At 34.1% G+C, this 23,936-nt stretch overlaps 2 protein-coding genes across 2 annotated transcripts in view; both read right to left on the reverse strand.

Moving 5' to 3' along the window:
• The window catches only part of RfC3 (replication factor C subunit RfC3), a 59,674-nt gene that overhangs the window by 7,945 nt on the left and 27,793 nt on the right, over positions 1-23,936 (reverse strand). The window contains exon 5 of the mRNA XM_089636196.1: positions 295-454. Coding sequence (XP_089492322.1) covers positions 295-454 — 160 coding nt within the window. The remainder of the gene's footprint in view (positions 1-294; positions 455-23,936) is intronic.
• LOC149420544 (ras-related protein Rab-28-like) lies at positions 2,233-12,908 on the reverse strand. The gene is made up of 5 exons (XM_089636197.1): positions 12,110-12,908; positions 8,457-8,645; positions 6,803-6,985; positions 5,604-5,837; positions 2,233-3,669 (listed from the first exon to the last, which is right to left on the reverse strand). The coding sequence occupies exons 2-5, from the start codon at positions 8,532-8,534 to the stop codon at positions 3,358-3,360; spliced, it is 807 nt and encodes a 268-aa protein (XP_089492323.1). The 5' UTR covers positions 8,535-8,645; positions 12,110-12,908; the 3' UTR covers positions 2,233-3,357.

Consider the following 23,936-nt stretch of genomic DNA (forward strand, 5'->3'; position numbering starts at 1 on the left):
TGCTCCACTCCAGGCACGATTTGGCTGGGCTGCAGGGGGGCGTACCTAAAGCGGGTGCAGCGACACTGCAAGGCGGGGATGATCTTGCTGAGGTAATTGCAAATGATGCAGTCAGTAAGTAGAATGGATTAATCATACCCTTCCTGCTTTATGACATGCTCCACTCTGGGCACGATCTGGCTGGGCTGCAGGGGGGCGTACCTAAAGCGGGTGCAGCGACACTGCAAGGCGGGGATGATCTTGCTGAGGTAATTGCAAATGATGCAGTCAGTAAGTAGAATGGATTAATCATACCCTTCCTGCTTTATGACATGCTCCACTCTGGGCACGATCTGGCTGGGCTGCAGGGGGGCGAACCTAAAACGGGTGCAGCGGGACTGCAAGGCGGGGATGATCTTGCTGAGGTAATTGCAGATGATGCAGAATCGTACATTCTCCGTGTACTTTTCTATGACTGGAAGAAAATGATATGTAAATCGTGTTAGAAATGTTTGATGCTTATTTACATTTTTACAAATGTGATTAACAGAATAGTTTCAATAATTATAGACCGGTCGGTGGCCGAGTTGACATCGCGCTTGGGTCCCACTCGGGCGTAGTGTGTTCAATTCCTCGGCTGGCTAAGTCCTCCATCACAATACAAGCAACATTTTCAGCTTACTGTGGTGGTAGTAGGAGATTTTCAAATATTGTCAGGTTATTCGTAACCCGGGAATATTTGTCTTTCTTTTTAAAAAAAAAAAAAAATAAAAAATTTATATTTAACAGAAAATGCTTTATGATGAAAATTATTATCATAAGCAATAATTAGTCGCCTGAAATATCAATACAAATTGAAAATATCTCCAGAGTAAAAATAAATGCCGCCAACGGGAAATGAACCCGCGCCTTCTGATGTCCGGTCAGGTGCTCTGGACCACTGAGCACTTCGGTCATTTTTACTTGGGAGATATTTTCAATTTGTATTGATATTTCGGGTGACTAATTAAATCTTATAATAATTTGTTATCCTTTGTGCTATGCATAAAATCTTGTCTTATAAACATTAGTTTACCATTAAAAAAATAATATTGTTATCATTTGGTTTTATTTGTGAATACAACGTTTGGTTGAGGTGCCTACTATTACCAAGGCTAATCAAAATAATAATTTTTGATTAAAAATAAGTAGTTACAAATGGAAAAGGATAGTCAGGAATGAAGTTAAACACTCTCATACAACGTACATTTGGATTACTGAAAGCACCCTACCCAATAAAGACTCAATTGAAATGGTTGGAGCAAGTATATCAGACCGGTTCAAGTACCAGGGCTCTATAGAAACCCAAGTAAATCTGGCTTCTAAGAAACTGGACGTCTTGTATAGGGCTAGCAGGTTCTTCAATAGTAACCAGCTTCTAACCCTGTATAAACCTCAAGAACGCCCAGCAATTAAAGTTGGGAGCACCTCTGGGCTGGAACCCCACAATACTTGATAAATCTATTTGATTCTGTGCAAAGGAGGGCGGCCAGTCTGGTTGACAATTCATTGTTAACAGACCGATTGCCATCTCTAATGCACAGACGCAATGTGGGCATGCTGAGTCTGTTCTACAGGTATTTTAATGGAGCCTGTTTTAAGGAGCTAGCAGCATTGATCCCCGGTGCACGTGCGTGAAACTCGACATACTCAAGCGGAACACCTGTTCACAGTTGATTTAGGCTTCATGAGAACGGGCCGCTTCTTCGACTCATTTTTGTGTGGGGGCTTAACTTCTGGCATCTGTTTTTCCTCCATCATATAAACTGGGCCTTTTCAAGACCCGCATTAATCAATCCCTTTCTACAGCCCTTATCTTAATCCGCCTCACGACATAGCTCCCCTAACTTTACACTGTACAGACAGGGGCGTTCTTGTGAGGTGTCATATAAAAAATTAAAATAACAAAAAAAAACACATCCCCGTTTCGTAGGAGCTTTTATGAATATCTTCTATCTTTCATCCTAATAAGAAATGAATATAAAATTGTTGATTTTTCTTTTATTTGTGAATGGAGGTTTGCGATATTTTGTATTTATTATTTGGATTACGTACAAGTTTTGTGTAACATAGTTCTAAAAATGGGAATTGTATATTGTGACACTATAAACATAAGTGTCACATCATCTTTCTTAAAAGAAACGGCGTAGTTATAATAAAACACACATGAAAATCAAGTAAATAGTTTATTATTTGTACAAAATATACCCCACATGTCACAATGAACTTCTGTGTAAATAATCTTTTCAATCACACACCTCTTTGTGCAAAAAATCTCTGAAAATGATCAAAACACAAACCAAATCAGGGGTCTAGCACAGTGAAATCGATAACTTTACAATATACTTTTTAATTTTTACTTCAATAACACCAGGACACTAGCTTACCAAAATTCTCCGATTCCGAGACTTCACAATCTCGGAAACAAATATTCTGATCTGGGTGATATATTTCATTTGAAAACTAATCAGTATAAATGTTTTATATTCTATCACTTTTATTCTTCTAGACACAAATAGACCTATGTACCCATATAACTTCTCCGCTTCTACTATTTTGTTTTGTTGAATCTTTTAAATTCAATTATATGCGTGAGGATTCATTTTTGCCATTATGTTTACATTCTTCTTTATTGTATTAATTTTTAAGTGTTTACTCTGATACAAAATGCTTGTATTTTTTTTAAAGAAAAGCCCACTAGGGCGTGTAATAAATAAATAAATATCAGATTGATAGGCGTAACTACCAATGATTTTATAACAATTTCCCGAGCATGGTGTCGCACTGTTGATACCCAGACCCATGTTGATAATGCAATAAATCAGAATTCGATAAATACGCTGGAAAACTGGCGCATTTGTATATGAATTGACATTCCTAAACATCAAACGGCTACGTAAAAGTTGAAAATACTAATAAATTGACAATGTTGAATTGAAATATGAACATCGGCAGTCCGCGTGTACTTTTAGACACTAAAAATGGAGTTCATTAGTTCATGAGGTCATTATTCATAACTAACAACTTTTATTTCTCGAAGCTGGAACGAATCAATTGATTACGTCTTAGATAAATCAATTACGTCTATGGATCATGTAAACAATTTTTTTCTAAGAGCTTAGTTAGTTCACCCCCATTCATTAATAAGCCAGTTATTTTGCATAAAAATTGAAATCATTTTCTGACAATGATGACGGATTTTGTCAATATCGTCCATACTAGACCTCCAGACTCTGTAAACACAATGAAATACAATAATGACATACATAGAGTCCTTTGAAGAAACTGTCAAATCCTTTAAAAATACATAAAACACTCATATTAAATTGTTACATATTATTATTGTAAATTGCAAACTGCAGAAGTTGCTTTCCATTTAAGTTCCTTCAGGACTTTTTTATTGTGTTTGATTGTATCTTTTTTTATCCTTTTTGATTTTTGTTTTCCGCGAACTATTTTGTCATTCTCGTTGGTTTGTTTGTCGGTTTCTTTGATTTTATCGCTGATGAGTTGTGTGTTGTTGGGTACATTCCTCAATGGCCGGTTGTGGGGCGCTAATTCAGCCTTCAGTATTGAAGAGTTCACAAGGTGTGACTTGTTGATAGGCACCCCCAGGACGTGCGATACCAGTGATATGATTGTTGCATTAATCTGAAATGAAGAAATTAGTATAAAGGTTGTTTCAGCATTGAATTGCTGATTTCAGTGGATTGAAAGTTAAATGTGAAATCTGTGATCCTATCCATGATTGTCAGTTGGGTACTCTTGAATGTGATGAAGTGACAAATATATTGGTAACTAAAGGCTTATCGCTGATACCACTGTTGTAACTTCTCCCCCATTTTTTAAAAACGATGTACGTAACGGCAACCTCTCCAACCATAGATATAAAAACAAAGATATAAAAAATAGTGAAAAATAATATAATAGAATAATATCCAATACCTTGCATACATTATTTCGCCTAGTACTGCAACTTATAATTTTTCTGTATCAGATGTACAACTAACTAACAAACTAACTAACCATCATTCCGTTTCATGCCTCATTCACATACATACTCTTCTATTATTCTGAATCTTGACATGACCCGACTCGAGTATCTGATTCACTCGATCGTGCCATGTCTTACTCGGGCGTCCCCGACTTCTGCTACCATTCGCATGTGCATCATATAACCTCCTTACATTCCTTTCTTCGCTCATTCGCTCTACATGCCCAAACCATCAAAGCGTCCCTTTCTTAATCTTACTCATTACGCTTACATTAGCCTTGCACTCTTTGGGATCTCCACATTTCTCACACGATCATACATGGTTTTACATATATATAAACAAAATAAATTATTACGTTTTCTAAGGTTTAAAATGGGAATTCCAGCAACTTTGTTGAACTACAACACTCTTGTAAATGATCTGAATATGTTTAAATTGTCAGACAGGAGGATTTTCACTGACTTGGCATTTCTATATAAAATTCTAAATTATGCATTTGGTGTTCCAGAATTGCTTGGTAAGCTTTTGGATTCCACTAAATAATAACAGCAGTTGGGATTTATTTCAGGGTAGAAATTCTGGGATTAACTACCATATGTATCCCTCATTGCCCAGAATACTTGTGAAGGGAAATAATTATACCGAGTCAGTGGACATCTTTAATTTATCACTTAACACATTGTAATCGGATCACGTATTAATACGTTTTTAGCAAATTAATGCTAGAGAGCGGATCACGTATTTATACGTTTTTGATAGATTGTTAGTGGAGCGCGGGTCACATTAAAATACGGGTTGCAATATACTTGAGTTTTCGCTATATAGCGTCTGTAGGGTTGTAGCCATGCAATAATAATTTTTATTTTAGATTTAGAAATAATTTTTGTGTATAATTTGTAAAATAAAGGATGTTATGTAAAAAAAAATATTATTTTTTTCAAAACTTTCCTACTTTATGTGAAATTCTGCACTAGTTTAACGATGAAGAATACATTTCTAAATATAATAAAATAAAATGAAATAAAATAAATAATTTGCAAAAAGAATTATTGAAATCAAACAAATATTTTTGAAGTTATCGCAATTTTTCTAGAGGGCTATGTTAGCGCGAAATTACGCGAAAAATCACCCGTTACCAGCACTAGTACGCGGCCGAAAACTGCCCGATCAAAATGTGTTAACAAATACAAAAGATTGACACTGACGCAGTTTAGTTATGTATAATAAATATGGTATGGAGGCGTGCCGACAGTTGCCGAGTTACGAAGCGGCTAAGCCAATGAAAACTATGCACTTGATGTGTAGGTAGAAACAAAAGCGGGGCGCCACTGTGTTTAGATGTGATTTGTATGGGTTGAAACCAACGATGTTGGCGACACTTTTGTGCATGTGATTTCATACCCTTGTGTCCTTGTACATCTCCCTTGTGTCTGTTATCAATGTCAAAAAGTTATTAATCGTTCTTTCCATGTACATGCTTTGTTTTTGAGAGAGAGGGAGAGGTTACAACGGAGTGTTAAGCGGAATGACCATTCTAATACGCTGTAAAAAAGATTGTAAGATTTTATGTTTCAAACATATAAAACTAACATTCTCCCCGGTCCTGGCAGACCCGCTGAAGTTCAGGCACCCGAACTCGGTGGCAAAGTCATTGACACATCCGAGCCGCACAGCGCGCTGGTGCTCCAGGTCGCTTTTGTTTCCAAACACGGCCAGCAGCGGCACGGGCTCCGATCCCGCCAGGATGTCCGAGACGCTCTCCAGCCAGAGTCCAAGGCGCTCAAAGGTCTGCAGATTGGTGATATCGTACACTAGGAGTATTATCTGGAAGCAAAATGCATTGGATTTTTTTGTATGAAAATGTTAAATAATAGAGAAATATCTATGATTTATTTCATTCACTATCAGTTAGATTGTGAATGAAATAAATCGTCCCGGAGGGTCTGATGTCTGTCGGCTTAAAAACGAAAAAGGGATACATTATTGACATCTGTGTTTAAAATTTTAAATGCCAATCGCTCTGTAGATAATTAAGCATTCGTTTCGTAGTCATTGTCAGGACTCCTTTGGTACAGTTTTTTCCTGAAATTTACGATTGAAATTTTGTTATATTTCAGCATAATTGAATTTTTTCAAAATGGCGTGTGGTTCGGGAATTGACAAGCTTGTTCGTAAAACGCGTGGTGGGCGGCTAACATCAGCCCAAATTGAAAAAATATATATTATGGTAATAAGTATGATTAATGTACAACGTTTCTTAATCCGATTATAAAAAAAAGAAAAAAAAAAAGGTTTTTATAAAAAAAATATTTTTATATCCTCGTTTAATCATGTTATTATTATTTTTTTAAACACTGCATATATTTTTTACATACCTTGATTCAATGCACAAGGAAATGAAAAAAAATTGTTTCGTTTGCATGTTTAGTTTAAAAGTTATGTAAGATTTAGTACACCACTGCAGATTTAAAACTTTTGGTACAAAATTAATTCGGATGTGAAGGACAAGTTTTTAGCTAAACAATTCGGAGGCCAATGGGTTAAATGACGATTTATTAATTCTATGTGTAATTATACTAATTATATACAATAAAACTTGTATATTCAGAATCAGCGTTCCACACAGAATTACTCAAGTCCCTTTTAGTGACAGACAAAATCCCACTAACCACAGGAAACTAAAACCCAAAATGAATGGAGAGAGGCATAAGATACCAGGAGTACATCTTGGCAAAGAGTGAAAGTTCACTCCCGATTTTTCCTTTTGACGAGTTAAAATGAATACTAACGTGCGATGCGTATATATAGTTAGCCAGCATGGGCGAGTCTCGGCCCGTGCCGGCCACGTCGCACAGCTTGAGAGGCACGGGGGGGCGTGCGGGGCGTGGGGGGGGACACTCCCCCAACAACACATCGGCCCCCTGCGTTAGCCCGCCCCACTGGAGGCCTAGGTAACGCGCGCATAGCATACTCTGGAAACAAATCATTGATGACAGTTTTGTTAATTAATTGAATTTTGTAAGGAAAAAAGTTTAATAAAAATATTAATCCTCTGAGAAACTATTATTTTTTTATTGTAGTTGATGCATCTCAATAATTAGTGGAATAAGAAATTAACCCTTTCAAAGGAAATGTTAACTAAATTAAGATTGGATAAGTTCTTTTTCAAATACAGGGTGCAGCAAAACAGACGGTGCAGTTTTGAAGGGCCGGTACATCCTGTTTGGTGGGGGTAGAAAGCTGGGATTGGTCTCATCGCGAGTTTGGTCCGGACAATACCGGGGGTTCGCCGTCCTCACGTTTCTTGAAAATGGCCGTTCTTTCTTCGCCACCCAGCGAGCCTTACAGATGCACTTCGGTTAAAAAATTTCCGTACTGGGCTGAAAATAACCCATGACCTCTTCAATCCCGAAAAGTGACCGTTTGGTGTGCAATTTCCAAATTTGGGGTGATTGGGCCTTATTTTTTCGAAGGAGAATGGACGAACCCTGACTGTCGATCAATACTATGTTTCCATCTTGGATTTTTTTTTGATCATCTTTGAAACAGATCTGGGAGGCTTCTGGTTTCAACAGGACGGTGCTGCGGCCCATACTGCTTGAGTTTCAATGACGAAACTGCGACAGATGTTCCCTGCGCGCCTCATCTCTCTGAGGGTTGATGTGGGTGGCCCGTGTGCTCTCCTGATTTGAGCATTTGCGACTTCTTCCTGTGGAGCTACCTGAAAATGTTTTTAAACATCGGCCTCATACCTTGGAAGAACTCAAGGATCGATTCGGGAGTACCATACCCGTCGAGATGTGCAAAAATGCGGCCAAAAACTTCAGAAATCGAATGTATCGCCGCTGATGGGGGCCATCATTTTTCTGATCCATCATCTTCAGGACTTGAATAACACAAATTAAAGTTCATTTTAAAAGTTGCACTTTTTTTTTTTTAATAGTCCTTCAAAACTGCATTAAAGTTTTGCTGCATCCTGTAATTCTCTGAAGCATAATTTTTTTAAATCTATTTTGAATTTTTTAGATTAAATCCACACAGGAGGCCAATAAAAAAATATCTTTCAGGTCCTAGACCATCTTTGGGGATGCTGTGTGGAGGGTATTTTAGCATTATTGGTGTCGAATTTATTCAAGACATGACAGAAACAGACATGTTAATAATCACAAGGAATCGTCGCTCGATAATGATTACGATGGCGCAATGCAATAATTCAGTTTAATATTTGGGATGGATTTATATACATCACCGGACTGAAATGATTCATTGAATTCATTCGGTCTTAGTCGCACTTATGGATGATTCAATATTAATGATTAGATATTTAGGGAATTTTTTTTTTTTGAAAATAAATAATATAAATGCAAGAATAACTATAAGAAAAGCCACCAGTCTACTTAAACATGCATGAATTTGTAAAAAAAAAAAATATTATTAACTTACTTTTCCTGTGGACGGCTCGCCAACCAGCGAAATTTTAATTTGTCTCTCCAAATCAACATCTTCTTCCGAATCAGACATTGTCCATCATACTTGATCACCTTCTCCAAACTCATCTGGCACCCAGTTCTAGCCCAGGGGGCGGTGCGCAATACTTTTACCCTTCTGCCAACCTAAACACTTGTCACGCCACTGGACGAATTTATGTATCAGTATGAATAAATTAAGCGATTCTGATTTTATCACTTGTTCAATGTTGTGGGTATTTTGATGTGATTTTATGAGCTCCGCATTTGGGTATTTTTAATTATATCGCAGTTGATTTCGATCGCGAAATACTTTGTAATATAATATGTGGCGAAGTTTCATGTGAAAGTTGAGAGCAAAATGATAAAATCTGTTATGAAATTATTACGACTTATATTTCAGTTGATTTGGAAGATGTGGAATTAACAAAGGGTTAAATTATATTGCAGTAGATTACGAAAAGCAATTATTCAGTATTATATTGCAGTAGATTATTTATTTATTTATTTAATATCAACGGTATAAATATACCATAAACAATGATAACATGTCACAGTTAAAATCGTAGAAATATTTTAAAAAAAGAATTACAAATATATGTGGCATTTGATTGTGAAATGACATTAGAGAGTAAGTAAGTAAGTAAACAAGAGATACAAGTACATAAGTTAATTAGATTACGAAAAGCAATTATTCAATATATTGAATATATTGCAGTAGATTACGAAAAGCAATTATTCAATATTATATTGCAGTAGATTAGGAAAAGCAATTATTCAATAATTTACTGCAGTTGATTACGAAAATGTGAAGTTAAGTATAGTAATTGTTCAATTTACATTGCAGTAGATTACTAAAAGCAATCATGCAATATTATATTGCAGTCATTGACTAATTATTACAACAATGATTGCAATAGATTACGAAAAGCAATAATTATTCAATATTATATTGCAGTTGATTACGAAGAGCAATTATGCAATATTATATTGCAGTCATTGACTAATTATTCCAACAATGATTACAGTAGATTACGAAAAGCAATTATTCAATATTATATTGCAGTTGATTACGAAAAGCAATTATGCAATATTATATTGCAGTTGATTACGAAAAGCAATTATGCAATATTATATTGCAGTCATTGACTAATTATTACATCAATGATTGTAGTAGATTACGAAAAGCAATAATTCAATATTATATTGCAGTTGATTACAGTTTGAAAATGTAAAGTCAAGTTTAGTAAATTATTCAATATTATATAGCCGTTGATTAGGAAAATGCATAGTTAAGTAGAGCAATTATTCAATATTATATTGCAGTTGATTTCGAAAATGTCGAGTTGTGTAATTAGAATGTGGAGTTTAGAATTTGATTGCAAAATATTATTAATATTATGACGAAATTTTAATTTCGATTTATCGCACTTAATTTTTTTAATGTGAAACCGCACAAGAATTTCTAACTGCTTTCGACCGTCTGGAGCCAGTGAGACTATGGCATCTCCAATTGAGGCTCCAATGTTGTGAGGCTGAAGGTAGTGGGGAGAAGGAGATGGAGAAGAGGAAGGTGGAAGTACCTGGCTATTCAGATATGGTCACCAAACACGGCCAAAGCCATTTCAAGAAATATTTCAAATCTGAATGGTGGTCTTACACCGGGGTACAAGAGTAATTTGTGAAATAACACGAAAGAATCAAATAAAATTTAGTTGTGCACGCCGGGATTTGAACCCACGACCTCCAACTTGCAAGTCTAAAGCCTTACCCCTCAACCACGGAGGTCGTCGAATTTATTTGCAGGATTATCATGGATCGTCATTTTGAGGATAATTGAGGTTATGGAGAAGTCAACCACACAATACTAATATGCGGAGAAAATATTATAAATTATATTACAGTTGATTTTTACCCGAAATTCTAAAAATCAATGGCAAAAATATTTTGAATTCTTCATACAGATTATCTGTGGTTGCATAATGGAGAGTTAAAAAAACACATAACAACATTGTAAAATTTCAAAACCGTATTAATCAATTTCAATCAAAGGCGCCCGTTATGGATTAACCGTCCGACGACTAACTGAACTGTATAATTTACTAACTGTAAGGTTACTAGAAAAACTTTTTTATGAAAAATATAATAAGAAATATAAAAAACTAAAGTGGTAAATTCTAAAACGCCAGTAGTCGCTATATTTAAGTGATACAAGAATTTTCTCTTTTTTTGTAATGAACGTAGCAAAGTTCTGTTTTAACTCGACCGTTTTGCATTTCGTCTGTCTGTAATTTTTTTTTGTATGCACCGTTTTCGTTTCAGAATGATGGCCGTTTTAACGGCTCAGTAAAGATTATTTTTTCAAAAGTGAGATCGTCGTGTTTATTTTGACTTTCTTTTCGCATTTATTCAATATTACGGTTTCTACCTGCCTGTAGAAAGTATGAAAACAAAAGAATTGTCATTGATATAGTGACGTTTCTTTGGATAAATTGTATAACATAGGTATTTAACTACTTACAAATCTTATGATTTCAGAGGAAATTTTGTTGTGATTTATTAAATAAGAGAAATCAGAAACATACATTTTTCATGATCGTCAAGAAGTATTTCAAGGAATATCACAAATTAAAATTGAAATTCTAAATTAGTTAAAACACACAAATTATTTTATTTAATTTAGCCAGTTTGAAAGGGTAAAACGGCTGTCATGTGATTTTTATTTAATCTGTAAGAACTTGTTACGAAAAGCGAAAAAAAAATTTAAATAATTTATTTTTAAAAAAACTGCCCAAATACTTGAATTACGAAAATTACGAAGGAATGAAAAAATAACAACATATTCACACAACTTTAAATAAAAAATAAAATAATTTTAAAATATTATAATGTTTTTTTTGGGGTATTATGCCGTCTACCTCCTTCTTTAGTCAACGTTTCGAACAGCATTACAGTGTCCATCGTCATCGTCACCTGATGATGGTAACTGTAATGCTGTACGAAAAGTTAAATACCCCAAAAATAAACCACTATAATTCTATTGACTATAAAAATCTCAAATCAAATTTGTAAGTACATGGGCAAAATGAGTACGGTTTTTTTTATCAAGATAAAAATTTTACTGCATGACCATGAACACGTGTTCACGCAGATGGCCTTGTCCGAATGGGCGAGATGCGATAGTATTATTATGTTTAAGAACACGTGTTCCGACATCCTTATAACATATTCATATTTTACTGATATTTTTTTATGAAATTTATCAAATCTTTCGTTGTATGCCTCCAATCATATTTTTAACAGGAAAACGAATAATTTGACTAGATTTTTAATAAATTAACAATATTTCACATCTGGGAGAATGGGTTAATATTTAGCACCACCGTTTATGGAATCAAACTCCGTTAATTGTGTCACAATTTTCATGAATTAGGAATCTAATAAACAATTAAAATCAAATTTTATTGTTTTCGAATATAAGTCCGAATAAAACGCAATACCGAGCTTAAAATAACCACAAGTCTCTAAATTATAGCAAATTTTTTTGGTTACAGTTGAATCTATTCAGGGAGCTTTTAAATATCACAAGAAAATCAACGCTGACAACACTTTTTGAAGATAATTCTTTACCGTCACAGTCAAGTTATAAAAGAGCTATTGCTTGGGACTGAATGAAGTGTAAGTTATTTTCTCTTATCGAAAGTTTGGTGAGAACCGTAGCGCAACTTTTCATAGGAACGACTGAAAAAGGACGGGCTCTACGGTCACTTCCATTACTAACGGTCCGTCCTCACTGTGTTCTTTAAAAGTAAACACTTTTTGACGATAAATAAAACAATAAAATGAAAATATCAGTATATCACTTTGTTGGCTGATTGAGAATAACAGACAAAGTTGATGTTAGAATTCCTTATACATGGTGTCTGGAAACATGGTAGTGGAACAAGCGGGAATCTATATCATTTTTGGAGTCGTTTTTGTGTTTAATAGCTTTTGGGAATAGCTTTTTTTTATTTGAGCTTTCGTTTTCGAATAAATCGAGTTCGGAGATCAAATTAACTATCAGCGGTTTACTGTCTTTTAAAATGCCGAAATTAGGACGTCAGTATCGCCTTGGTGAAAGACCGACAATCGAAACGATGCTTGAAATGACTTTAGCCGTGTTTGGTGACCTGTATAGCCTAGTAATTCCCCACCTTCCTCTTTCGATCTCATTTCACTCCCCACAATCTTCAGTCTCACAACAATTGGATATGCCATGGTGTCACTGACTCCAGACGGTTGGGAGCAATTGGGACTCTTGTGCGGTTCTCACATCAAAAACCTACAGATAAACTGAAGGTAACTAAGCAGATTATCTGAGCCGTGTTTGAAACAGTAAAAACTCTTCACGGTAAGCTCTGCACGGAATGAAATCGAATCTTGCCCTCATGACAAATTAACAGGCCTCATTAATAAAACATCAATTGAAGAATGTTTAATCGATTTGCCTTGATAATATCATAACGAAACAAATAACTTTCGTTGTAACGCAAAAATATTCGGAATTTCGTGAACACACGAACATCATGATAAAATATTCGTAATTTACTAAAAGTTTATCAGGAAAACAATAATTTGAAAGTATTACTAATAAATCAGCAATAGTAATTTTTCTCCGTGTGCTTCATGAAACTTGCACAGTTTTTTCTTCTGTGGAATTTGCGTCAACGTGACTATTTCCAAGACAACGCGACTATTTCCATGTCAACGCGACTATTTCTAAGTCAACGTGACTATTTCCAATTCAATGTGACTATTTCCAAGTCATCGCGAATATTTCCAAGTCAACGTGAATATTTCCAAATCAAAGCGACTATTTCCAAATCAAAAGTATAATGAAACGAAAATAAAATTGCCGGTGATAAAAAGGCAAGGAGAAGGAAATTTTCTTGTGTGAAGGAGCCCTAACCCGGCGACCGCGGGGTTTACGATATATTATCAGATAGATATCCACAACTACAGCCCTATACTATGGAATAGGTATATTCAAGTGGAGCAATACAAACGTAACTAAGGTTAATTTATTCAGAAGCCTCGCAGAACGTTCTTGAATTATAATTATAATTAAAAATAAGTGAAATTGCCAGAAAACAGTGGCCGAAAATTAAATCAATAAAAGTTTACACTTACCGTCTATAAGGTGTAGTTTTTAGCTTAAAAATATATATACCTACCTTCTAGAAGGTGTAGTTTTTAGCTTATAAATATACATATATATACGTACCTTCTACAAGGTGTAGTTTTTAGCTTATAAATATTTATAACTACCTTCAAGAAGGTGTAGTTTTTAGTATATTAATATTTATACCTACCTTCTAGAAAGTGTAGTTTTAGCTAATAAATATTTATACCTACCTTCTAGAAGGTGTAGTTTTTAACTTATAAATATATATACCTGCCTCCTAGAAGGTGTAGTTTTTAGCTTATAAATATATATATACCTACTTAGTTGAAATTTGAATGGAGTACAAAAAATAACAAAAATAAAATACAGTGATTAATAACACGGTAAAAATGTATGTTTTCGAAATAATTTAGTTCACAACCAGAGATGTGCAAAATGGGTACCCAAAACCATTTGAAATGCAAAATGGAAATGGGTAAAAACTTTTCCATTTGAAAATGCAAAATGCAAAATGGTTTTTAGAAAAGCATTTGAAATGCAAAATGCAAAATACCTATTTTCAAAATGCATTGAAAATGCAAAATGGTTTCTCAGGTCAAACAATTAGAATAATTATAGAATTTTTAAACAATTTTGTCATTTAATGGACATCAATGTAGAACAAACATATTACATGATGGTAAATCCAATAACACCACGACTACAGATTATAAAACCATAAAAAATTTGCGCGGGATTAATGTTGCCAACGTAAAAACATAGAAACTAATATCTAACATTTAATATTACATCGTCATGGCCCCATTTTCAGTATTTGAATCAGTATTTTTTTAATGGTATCACTCAATTGTCAGGGCTCCTACCAGGGAGCAACTTGACAAATGTAAATTATCTCTCATAGCGAGGTTGAGGACCGAGTGATATTTGGGGCTTATGAAAAACAGATGAATGGAGATAGTAGGAAGAATGTTGCAAAAAAGCATTTAAAATGGAAATGCATTGAGAAAAGCATTTAAAATGCAAAATGCAAAATGGTTTTTAGAAAAGCATTTAAAATGCAAAATGGAAAATACCCATTTTGCATTTCCATTTGAAATGGATTTATTTGAAATAAAGCACATCTCTGTTCACAACAAAATGACCCCTTACTGAAAATGATACAAATTTAGGAAGGCACAATGAGAAAAATGAGTATTGATAATTTATTAAGAATCTCTTCAAATTATTCGTAATCTGTTTAAAAAGGGATTGCAGGCCTTAATAAATGAATGAATAGATTTCCTGTTAAACTTTATTATATTATCATATATATACTATATATAATGTCGGAACACGTGTTAGTGAAAATCCTAATATTTTCGCATTTCGTCATTATATATTTTCAAGACAATGCACCTGCATGAACACGTGTTCAGATATATTAGGGATTTATTAAGAGTTTATCAACAATTTGACAAAATTCGAAATACTGATTTTGCAGTATTAATTGCGAAACGTACGTAAGTCTCATATTAGTAAAGATCCCTAAGAATGGATATCTGAAGTACTGGTGTGCAACTCTCGAATCTCTCAACAAATATCTAACAGGAATACTCGTTATACTCGACCTACTCGAAATACTCGAAATTTCCAACCGCTATTTGTATTATTACTGTAATCCGTCGTAGAATAGAACTAGTAGTTCTGTGAACTGTGAAAGTATAATATTCATGTAACATTTAAAAAAAAAATTAAATGAGGCATTCAATTTGTCACAAGAAAAGTCATTATCTCAATAAAAATTCGTTGTATTGTCGACTAGCTTATCACATAAGGCATCAACGTATAATATACAAGAGTCTTGTTCTGTACATGTACAAGGATTCAATACCAATAACATAAGTTCAATAACAATAACGTAATGACCAAATTGAACCAATCGTTGTATTGTCGACTAGCTTATCACATAAGGCATCAACGTATAATATACAAGAGTCTTGTTCTGTACATGTACAAGGATTCAATACCAATAACATAAGTTCAATAACAATAACGTAAGGACCACATTGAACCATTCGTTGTATTGTCGACTAGCAAAATACAAGAATCTTGTACGCTTTTTGCAAAAAGCGTATACGAATTAAACTAATTGTCTTTCAAGAATAGACGCCAAAACTTTTAAGGCTATATATAATATAACTCAATGGGGCCTCTACCTACCACTTGCATCGAGTTCATATAATATGTGCTTTATAAACGGCTGATAAAGCCTTAAACACATTACGCTATATTATGCGCGCATAAATTGGGCGTGGCATAAACGTATTATTGTTGGGGTGACACACTACTCTATAATCTTACTCAAAGGAGGGGGTGAAATCAATTGGGGAACTGCCGTCGAATATCATTTCTTTGTATGGGATTTTTCACTTTGACAGATAACAGCCGCGTAATTACGGCGCTCCGTAAATTGTTCTGACCTCTTCTCCTGCCGTAGGTAGGAGAGGGGGTCGCATAATTTTCAAATATAGCCTGGCTAGCAGATCACAGCGCATGCCACGCCCACACTTATAACACATCGTCTTTTTAGGTGTGACAGGTCTGTATGGGATTGTATGGCGAGCAATAAGGAGTTATACATATAAAACGCTTTGAAGTTATAGCGTAATCTGTCAGCCCTTTTTATGAACAACGTGCACTATTTAACATGAACTAGGTTATACAAACACTAGATACATATTTATCTTTCTGTTTGGTTTTCGCTTTGTATTTCCAGTAGCACGTAAGTAATTATTGCAACGTAGATGTTGAATTTGTATCTGACAATGTTGTTTTTGTCACGTCATGTTTTGGAAAGGCCGTTGTTTGTCTTTTAAGCCGATGTTTGTTTATATGCCCGTAAAAGACAACTGAAAACAAAGGATATTATTCGACGCATCGGAATACAAAACACCGCGGTTTAACGTAATTGGATCACTGTAAAATACGCGGCTTTCAAAGAAATCAAATTCAAAGTTGGGATTGACCCAAAAAATATTCCACCGCGAAAACTTTCCCAATAATGTGTAGAGTTCGGTACAGGAGAAAAATGTCAATAATGTGAAGCAAATCGATTTATTGGCTAACGAAACATTTTACAAATTATTGTTTTTTCTTCATGCTAATACGGCACAAGTGTCTCAACTGTTTGCAGCCAGACAGACCATGGCATCACCAATTCGGGTTGTTGTGTTGTGAGACGGAAGGAAGTACACGGAGAAAAATCAATAGCTGATATATATATATCCCGCTACATTTGTTGCGTCCGACCCCTAAAAACTCCATAGCATTGCAGCGTCCACCGACTTACAGCGTCCGATATACGGACGCTACAATGTTTTGACCTCAAAATTGGCCAGAACGATGCTTACCCCATGTAGAATCGTATGGCAAAAATTTTTGTGGAAGCAAAAAATGTCTCAGAATGTCTGGAAACGAATATTGAACGTTTGACATTTTGCCGACAGGTTTGCTACACGATGTATATATCGAGCAGTGTATGTTTTTATTCATTTCTACGATCTTGCCGCGTCCAAGAAGTAATATAATTTTCGATACATAACGACGATCATGCTGCGTCTACGCATTACATCGTTAGTATTGCGTCCTCAAGACCGATTGCGAGTAGATATTATTTTATATACATAACGACGGTCGTGCTGCGTCCACGCATTACGTCGATAGTACTGCGTCCCCGTAGCCGCTCATGAGAATATACTATTTTTAACTCATAATGACAATCATGATGCTTCCATGCATCACGTCGATAGTATTGCGTCCCAGTGAACGATCACGAGTAGATATTATTTTGAATATACAACGACAGTTATGCTGCATCCACGCATTACTTTGATAGTATTGCGTCCCCTGGCCGATCACGTTGAAATATTATTATGAAAACATAACGACGGTCTTGCTGCGTCTACGCATTACGTCGATAGTACTGCGTCCTCGTGGCCATTCGGAGTACATTGTTAAATATTATTTGAGCGTTTGGTTGAGTAAATCATCAGATTTGGCAACATTTGGTTAATTTACAACGATGCCGCTTGATACTCAGAACTAAGAATCGTCTTGCGTGGTTTTTAATGCATAACGACGATTTTGCTGCGTCCACGCATTACTTCGATAGTACTGCGTCCCCATGGCCATTCACGAGTACATTTTTATAAATTATTTGAGCGTTTGGTTGAGTAAATCATCAGATTTGGCAACGTTGGGTTAATTTACAACGATGCCGCTTGACACTAAGAACTAAGAAGCATCCTGCGTAGTTTTTAATGCATAACGACGATCGTGATGCGTTTACGCATTACGTTGGTAGTATTGCGTCCGTTGTTGTTTATTTTTAAAGAAAAAGCGTTTTTTTTTGGGAGCGAAACCCGGTCGGCACAAAGTATAAAAAATAAAAGTGGTGTTTACAAAGTTATTGTTTTATTTTAAATTAAATATTGTTGTTAATTAAACAAACAATTTATAAGTTCCCGAATATTATCTGAATATAAAATAAATCTTATAGAATAAAATAAAAACCTCAAGATATGAATTGAAATCTAGCAAGAATATCGTAACACAAATTGTGAGGATTATTATTAATATATTTATAGAATTATAACTATATATTTTATCACACCTTCATAAATGCAATGAAAACTTTAACTTAAATGAAATCAACAAAAAATCAAAATATAGAAGAATACGTATGTGAAACATACAGCGAATGCACTAAAATCTAGAACAATATAATAAATCTACTAACAATCTTGCACTTAAACATAAGGAGTATAATTTGAAACATGGACGAACTTCTGGTATACCTATGTATTTAACATTATGTCCACAACCAGATTTTTTAATACTATCCGAGGCACACTCGCATGCAATACATAAAAATATACCAAGTATTCCAAACTACAAACAATATGTCACAAATTATCACAAAAATAAAAGTAGTGGAATTGTAGTCTATGCTAAAGAAAAATTTACTGATATCAATGTTAACGAAATACCAATATGTAACGCAAACTGTTTGTCAATTAATGAATCTAAATAATTAGCCAATTAATATAATCGCATGTATCGAATACATAGCTCTATTATACCCTTATAGTCCAGTAGGTACCCAAGCGATTCTTTCAGAAACTTGATCAGGGTGCTTAGGCTGTGAACATCTTGGAATAATTATCGATAATAACATCAAATGGAAAAGTCAAATAAACTCCACAGTAGACAGAATGAGAAAACTCATCTTTGTGTTTTTTAGACTTAGAAATACTGTATCATTAAAAATACTTAAAGGTATTTATTTTGCACTTGCACATTCTACACTACTACAATATGAAATCGTGGTTTGCGGGGGGGGTGCGTATAAATCATACCTACGTCCACTTGTGACAATTCAAAAAATATTAATAAAAATCATATTTAAAAAACTATCCAACAATAAATGTTTTCCAAGGTTTCCCGGTTCCCCTTCTCACAAAAATTTATGACAAAAATACTCGTACATTAAGAACTTCAATTACATAAAGATTTATTTGATAAAAATAATATTCCATAATTAATTTTAAGCTAAATAATTATTTATATTGGAGGACTAACCGTACCACTTGTTCGAACTACAACAGCAAAACATCATTATTTATTTAACGGTATAAAATTATTCAATAAATTACTCCTGGATATATCTGAGGAAAATTATGACAGTTACAAAAAAAAAACAATTTAAAATTCTCTAATACCACCTAATAAATTTTCTTATTGTTTTAAATTATTTATTTATTTATTTTATTTCAGGGAAATCAATAGTTTATAATGTGGTTCATTTATACACGTGTAATTTACCTAACTGAGAAACCAATTGCAGATTTCCGCAATATTCTATTCTATTATGTATGTAAAAATTTAAAAACTATACTTACAAGAACTAAAAAATATTAAATTTATCGAAGAAAGCAAACACTTAGTGGCTTGACATTATACAAAATGAAACAAATACTTTGTTTTAAACCACTTTATTTTAATTTATATTTCGTCGACCGGTTTGGATTGAACCCAAATATTGTATAAAATAAATATAAAGTGGTTTAAAACATAGTATTGTTTCATTTTGTAAAAAATATAACGTTATTCAAGAGGGAGATTATTATAACATGAGATTATTTTAACTGGAGATTATTATAACAGGAGATTATTAAAACAGAAAATTATTATAACGTAATACTACATAATATATGTCATTACATAATATAATAACATTTTATGCAGTTTGGTACACGTTTAATACATTTTTAATATAGTTTTTATATTTATTTTGGTTACATTGAAGATAGAATCAGAGAGAATGTTATTATACATATGTTGAACATATTCTTCTAAGAAAAGCATTTTTATTTTACTAGATTACATGAGCGTGTGTGCCGTGTAGGTACTTTCAAATCAATTCTGCTTAATAAACTCCACATATTATGTTTCTGCTTATCATTCCTTGGTATTATTTATAACTAACCTGTTTTTATTACTTTTATTGTATTTTCTTGTAACGCTATTAATAGTTTTTGTAATAATATTTGCAATATAAATATGTAAAAATATATTGTTGTCCTCTCCTAAGCACAAGCATCTTACTTATCAGAAAAGTGATTTAAATATTATTTAATATTATGTTGTAAATATTGTAACACTAAGATGTTAAGAAATAAAAATAAAAAAAATATTTTTATTTTGAACTTAATGGTATTAATATGTTTAACTCATTAGTTAAAATATTGCAATTTGAGGTTGAACTAATTAAGTTAAATATAAAAACAGATATTATTATATTGAATACGTAACGACAGAAGTTCTGCGTCGATGGTATTGTATCCTCGTGACCAATCACGAGTAGATATTATTTTGTATACATAACGACGGCCGTGCTGCGTCCACGCATTTCGTCGATAGTATTGCGTCCTCATGGCCGTTGGCAAATTTGTACATTTTTATGTATTGTTTGAGTCCTTGGTGAAGCAAAACGCCAGATTTGGCAACATTCAGTTCATTTACAACGTTGCCACTTAGCACTCAGAACTAAAAAGCGCCTTGCGCGGGTGGACATTTTTGTAAGATGGTTTACAGTGGACGGTAAATTGATATCCCGACCTAAAAATGTCCAACCGCCCTCTGCAATGGAGCGAACTGGCGCGTTATGAAATGATACATTTTTACTAAGGATATCGTTGTAAAAAAATTGTCGCACGCCTGCGCCCAGTAGGTACGTTTGTATACAAGGTGCAACAAGATATTCATTCAAACTTCTCACTATCAATAGACAGTTTGTTGTCAGGTCTGGTGTGTTTCTGGATGTCAAAAAAATAAAACATAAATATATATATACATATATTTTTTATATACCGCACAAGAGTCTCAACCGCTCCCGTCTGGAACAGCGAGACTGTGGCATCCCCAATCTGAGTACTAGGGTGAAGGTATTGGGGAGGGGAAGAAGATGAGGAAGAGAAATGTAGAAAAGTACCTGGCTATTTATATCTGGTCACCAAACACGGCAAAAGCTTGGAAATAACGTTTCCATTCGGAATGGTGGTCACACACCAGGGCGATACTGAGAGTATATTTCACTCTGGAACGTGCTGCAAACACACTTTATATTATGTTTAATGTATTAATTGTGAAATAACACAAACAAATAAAAATTTATTTGCGCACGCCGGGTTTGACCGTCAGATTACGGGCTTCGGATTGCGAGTCGAGAGTCTTATCTCTAAACCACAGATGCTGTAATTAATTAATTAATTCACTATGAACGTAGAAACTTCACTAGAAAAGTAAGAAATATTTTGTGTTGTTTATTTATTTGTTAATTTATTTATTACACCTAATAGACGTTTACATTCTAGTTTAATAGTTGAGTATCGCAGTTATTATAAATTCTTCAAAATTAAAACAATAGAAAAAACAAAATAGAATGAAAAAAAATAAAATGTTACAACAAAAGCGTATAATAAAATAAGATACATTGGTAAAAATGATAAGAAGTCTCACATAAGTAGATATTCAAAATAAACAAAAGATTGCAAAAATTATAGATGTCTATTTGTGTCGATATATAAAAGAATTAAAATAAACAATATTTATATTGATTATTTTTAAGGTGAAATATATCTCCCATATCAGAATAAGTTATGTAATCCTAAGGGGTTTAATAATATAAGGGGCATAACAACGGCCTAAATTTACCTTTTGAAACTCTCAAAACAAATCCAAGAGTCTTAAGGGCTTTATATACGGAAGACGTAAAAATTAAATCGACCTTCAAAACGCCATGTAACAAACAAATAATATACACTCGGACGCAAGAATATATTATTCAGTATGGACGTGAAACCTTTATTAGAATAGTCAGCAATATACGGCAGACGTAACAAATAAATTAGAGTGAACGGACGTGAAATCTATATTAAACGGAACCTTCAATATACAAAAAATATACACCCGGACGTGAGTATGTACGTGACGCTAGAAATGTATGAAAGTGTAATAAACATCAAAACCTGCATTATTATGAATATTAAAAAAATATGATATTAGCGATTATCGTGAGTAAAACATAGTGCAATATTCACAAAAACAATCTAAAAAAAAGAACTAGAAGTGCTGGACGCCCAAAGACGGATTTACGCACGGACGCAATAAATGTTGTGGGACCTATATATATATATTTTAAACTTTTTTTATATACATACATATGACAGATTTACAGAAGAAAAACATATGGTTCTAAAAACTTGTTACAATAAAATGTTTTCTTTTTAACGTAACTACCCAATTCAATACAGAAAAACGTTTCTCGTATTTGAGTTGGGGAGTAGTGCCATCACAATATATTATATTGGGTAAAGAAAAGAAAGAAAGTTTTTATTTATAAAGTAAGAATGTTAAACAATCTCTTCAAATTATTGGTAATCCGGTTAAAAATGGGACTGGAACTTTTAATAAATTCCCAATAATATCAGAACACGTGTTCATACACCTGCGTATAATGACGAAATCGAAATTGTTAGGATTTTTATCAACATTCTGTTCTGACATCGTGATATTCATTGGTTATTAATTTGTTAATTCATGCGTTAACGGCCTGCAATCCAGTTTTTAACCGGATAATGAATAATTTTAAGAGATTCTTAATAAATTAGCGGTATTTTTATCACCATTGTCTTATATCTATCTGTCTATATATTGTATGTCTTTGTATTTTAGTCCCTTAAAATGTTATTCTTCTGTGTCTATTTGATTGTGGCTTCTCGGTATATAATAAATATTGTGAACATGACCTGCTGACATTATTGAAGAATAAAAAAATAAACAAGTTTTCTCCTTGTGGGATGGGATGGGGTTGGGGAGAGGATGGTTGGGACGTACCTGGCTATTCAGATTTGGTCACTAAACACGTCTATTACCATTTAAAGCAAAGTTTCGATACGGAATGGTGGTCTTTTACAGGGCGTGAGGGTAGGTATGCGATGTAAAGCGTAAGAACGTAATGTGAATAGGGCGTCCAAAAATAATGTAATGCTGAACAAAAAGGAACTTTAGAGAAAAATGGTATGGATAAAAAAAAACATATTTTCATATAGATCAAGAACGAACGCAGATTCTGTATTTATATATATTTAAATGTATTATTATTATATGGCGCGAAGAATTAATAAATCGTCATTTAAAAACGATTGAAACCGTAAGAGACACAAACGCTCTGTGATTGGTCGACAGTTCTTAGACAGATACCTCACGGGTCGGTCGGCCGCGCGCATTATAATGCAGACAATTTTTGTACAAAGTAGCACTGCGTAGACTCGCACACGGGTTACCACTGTGGCATACAAATTATTTCAAAAGTATTCATATTTTTTGGAAATCTCTTTGTTATTTGTTGATTTCACACCGATTCGAGTGGGATTGTCCTTACTGTCAATCGACAAGACCGAGGTAAACATGACGTCACGCGAATCCTGTCAGATTTTGATCTCGATTCTTTTGCGAAAACATGAGAAGTGGGGCATATCTGTACACAATTTTGTATGCAGACCAGTGGCGGCCAGCTAATATGTGCTCCCGAGCGCCGAACAACCAGAAGATTTCCGACATGACTAATCACAATACGAAACTCGGTTCGGTTATAATATCTCATTCAAAAGGTACCTACTTATTAAGCGCGCTTAACTTGCAGACCGACTTTGACTTGTGCCTATGTTCGTAGCAGTTCGTTTTCGATTG

The sequence above is a fragment of the Hesperophylax consimilis genome, chromosome 10 (assembly GCF_061612785.1).
Source record: "Hesperophylax consimilis isolate HC1 chromosome 10, BYU_Hcon_1.0, whole genome shotgun sequence".
Lineage (NCBI taxonomy): Eukaryota > Metazoa > Arthropoda > Insecta > Trichoptera > Limnephilidae > Hesperophylax > Hesperophylax consimilis.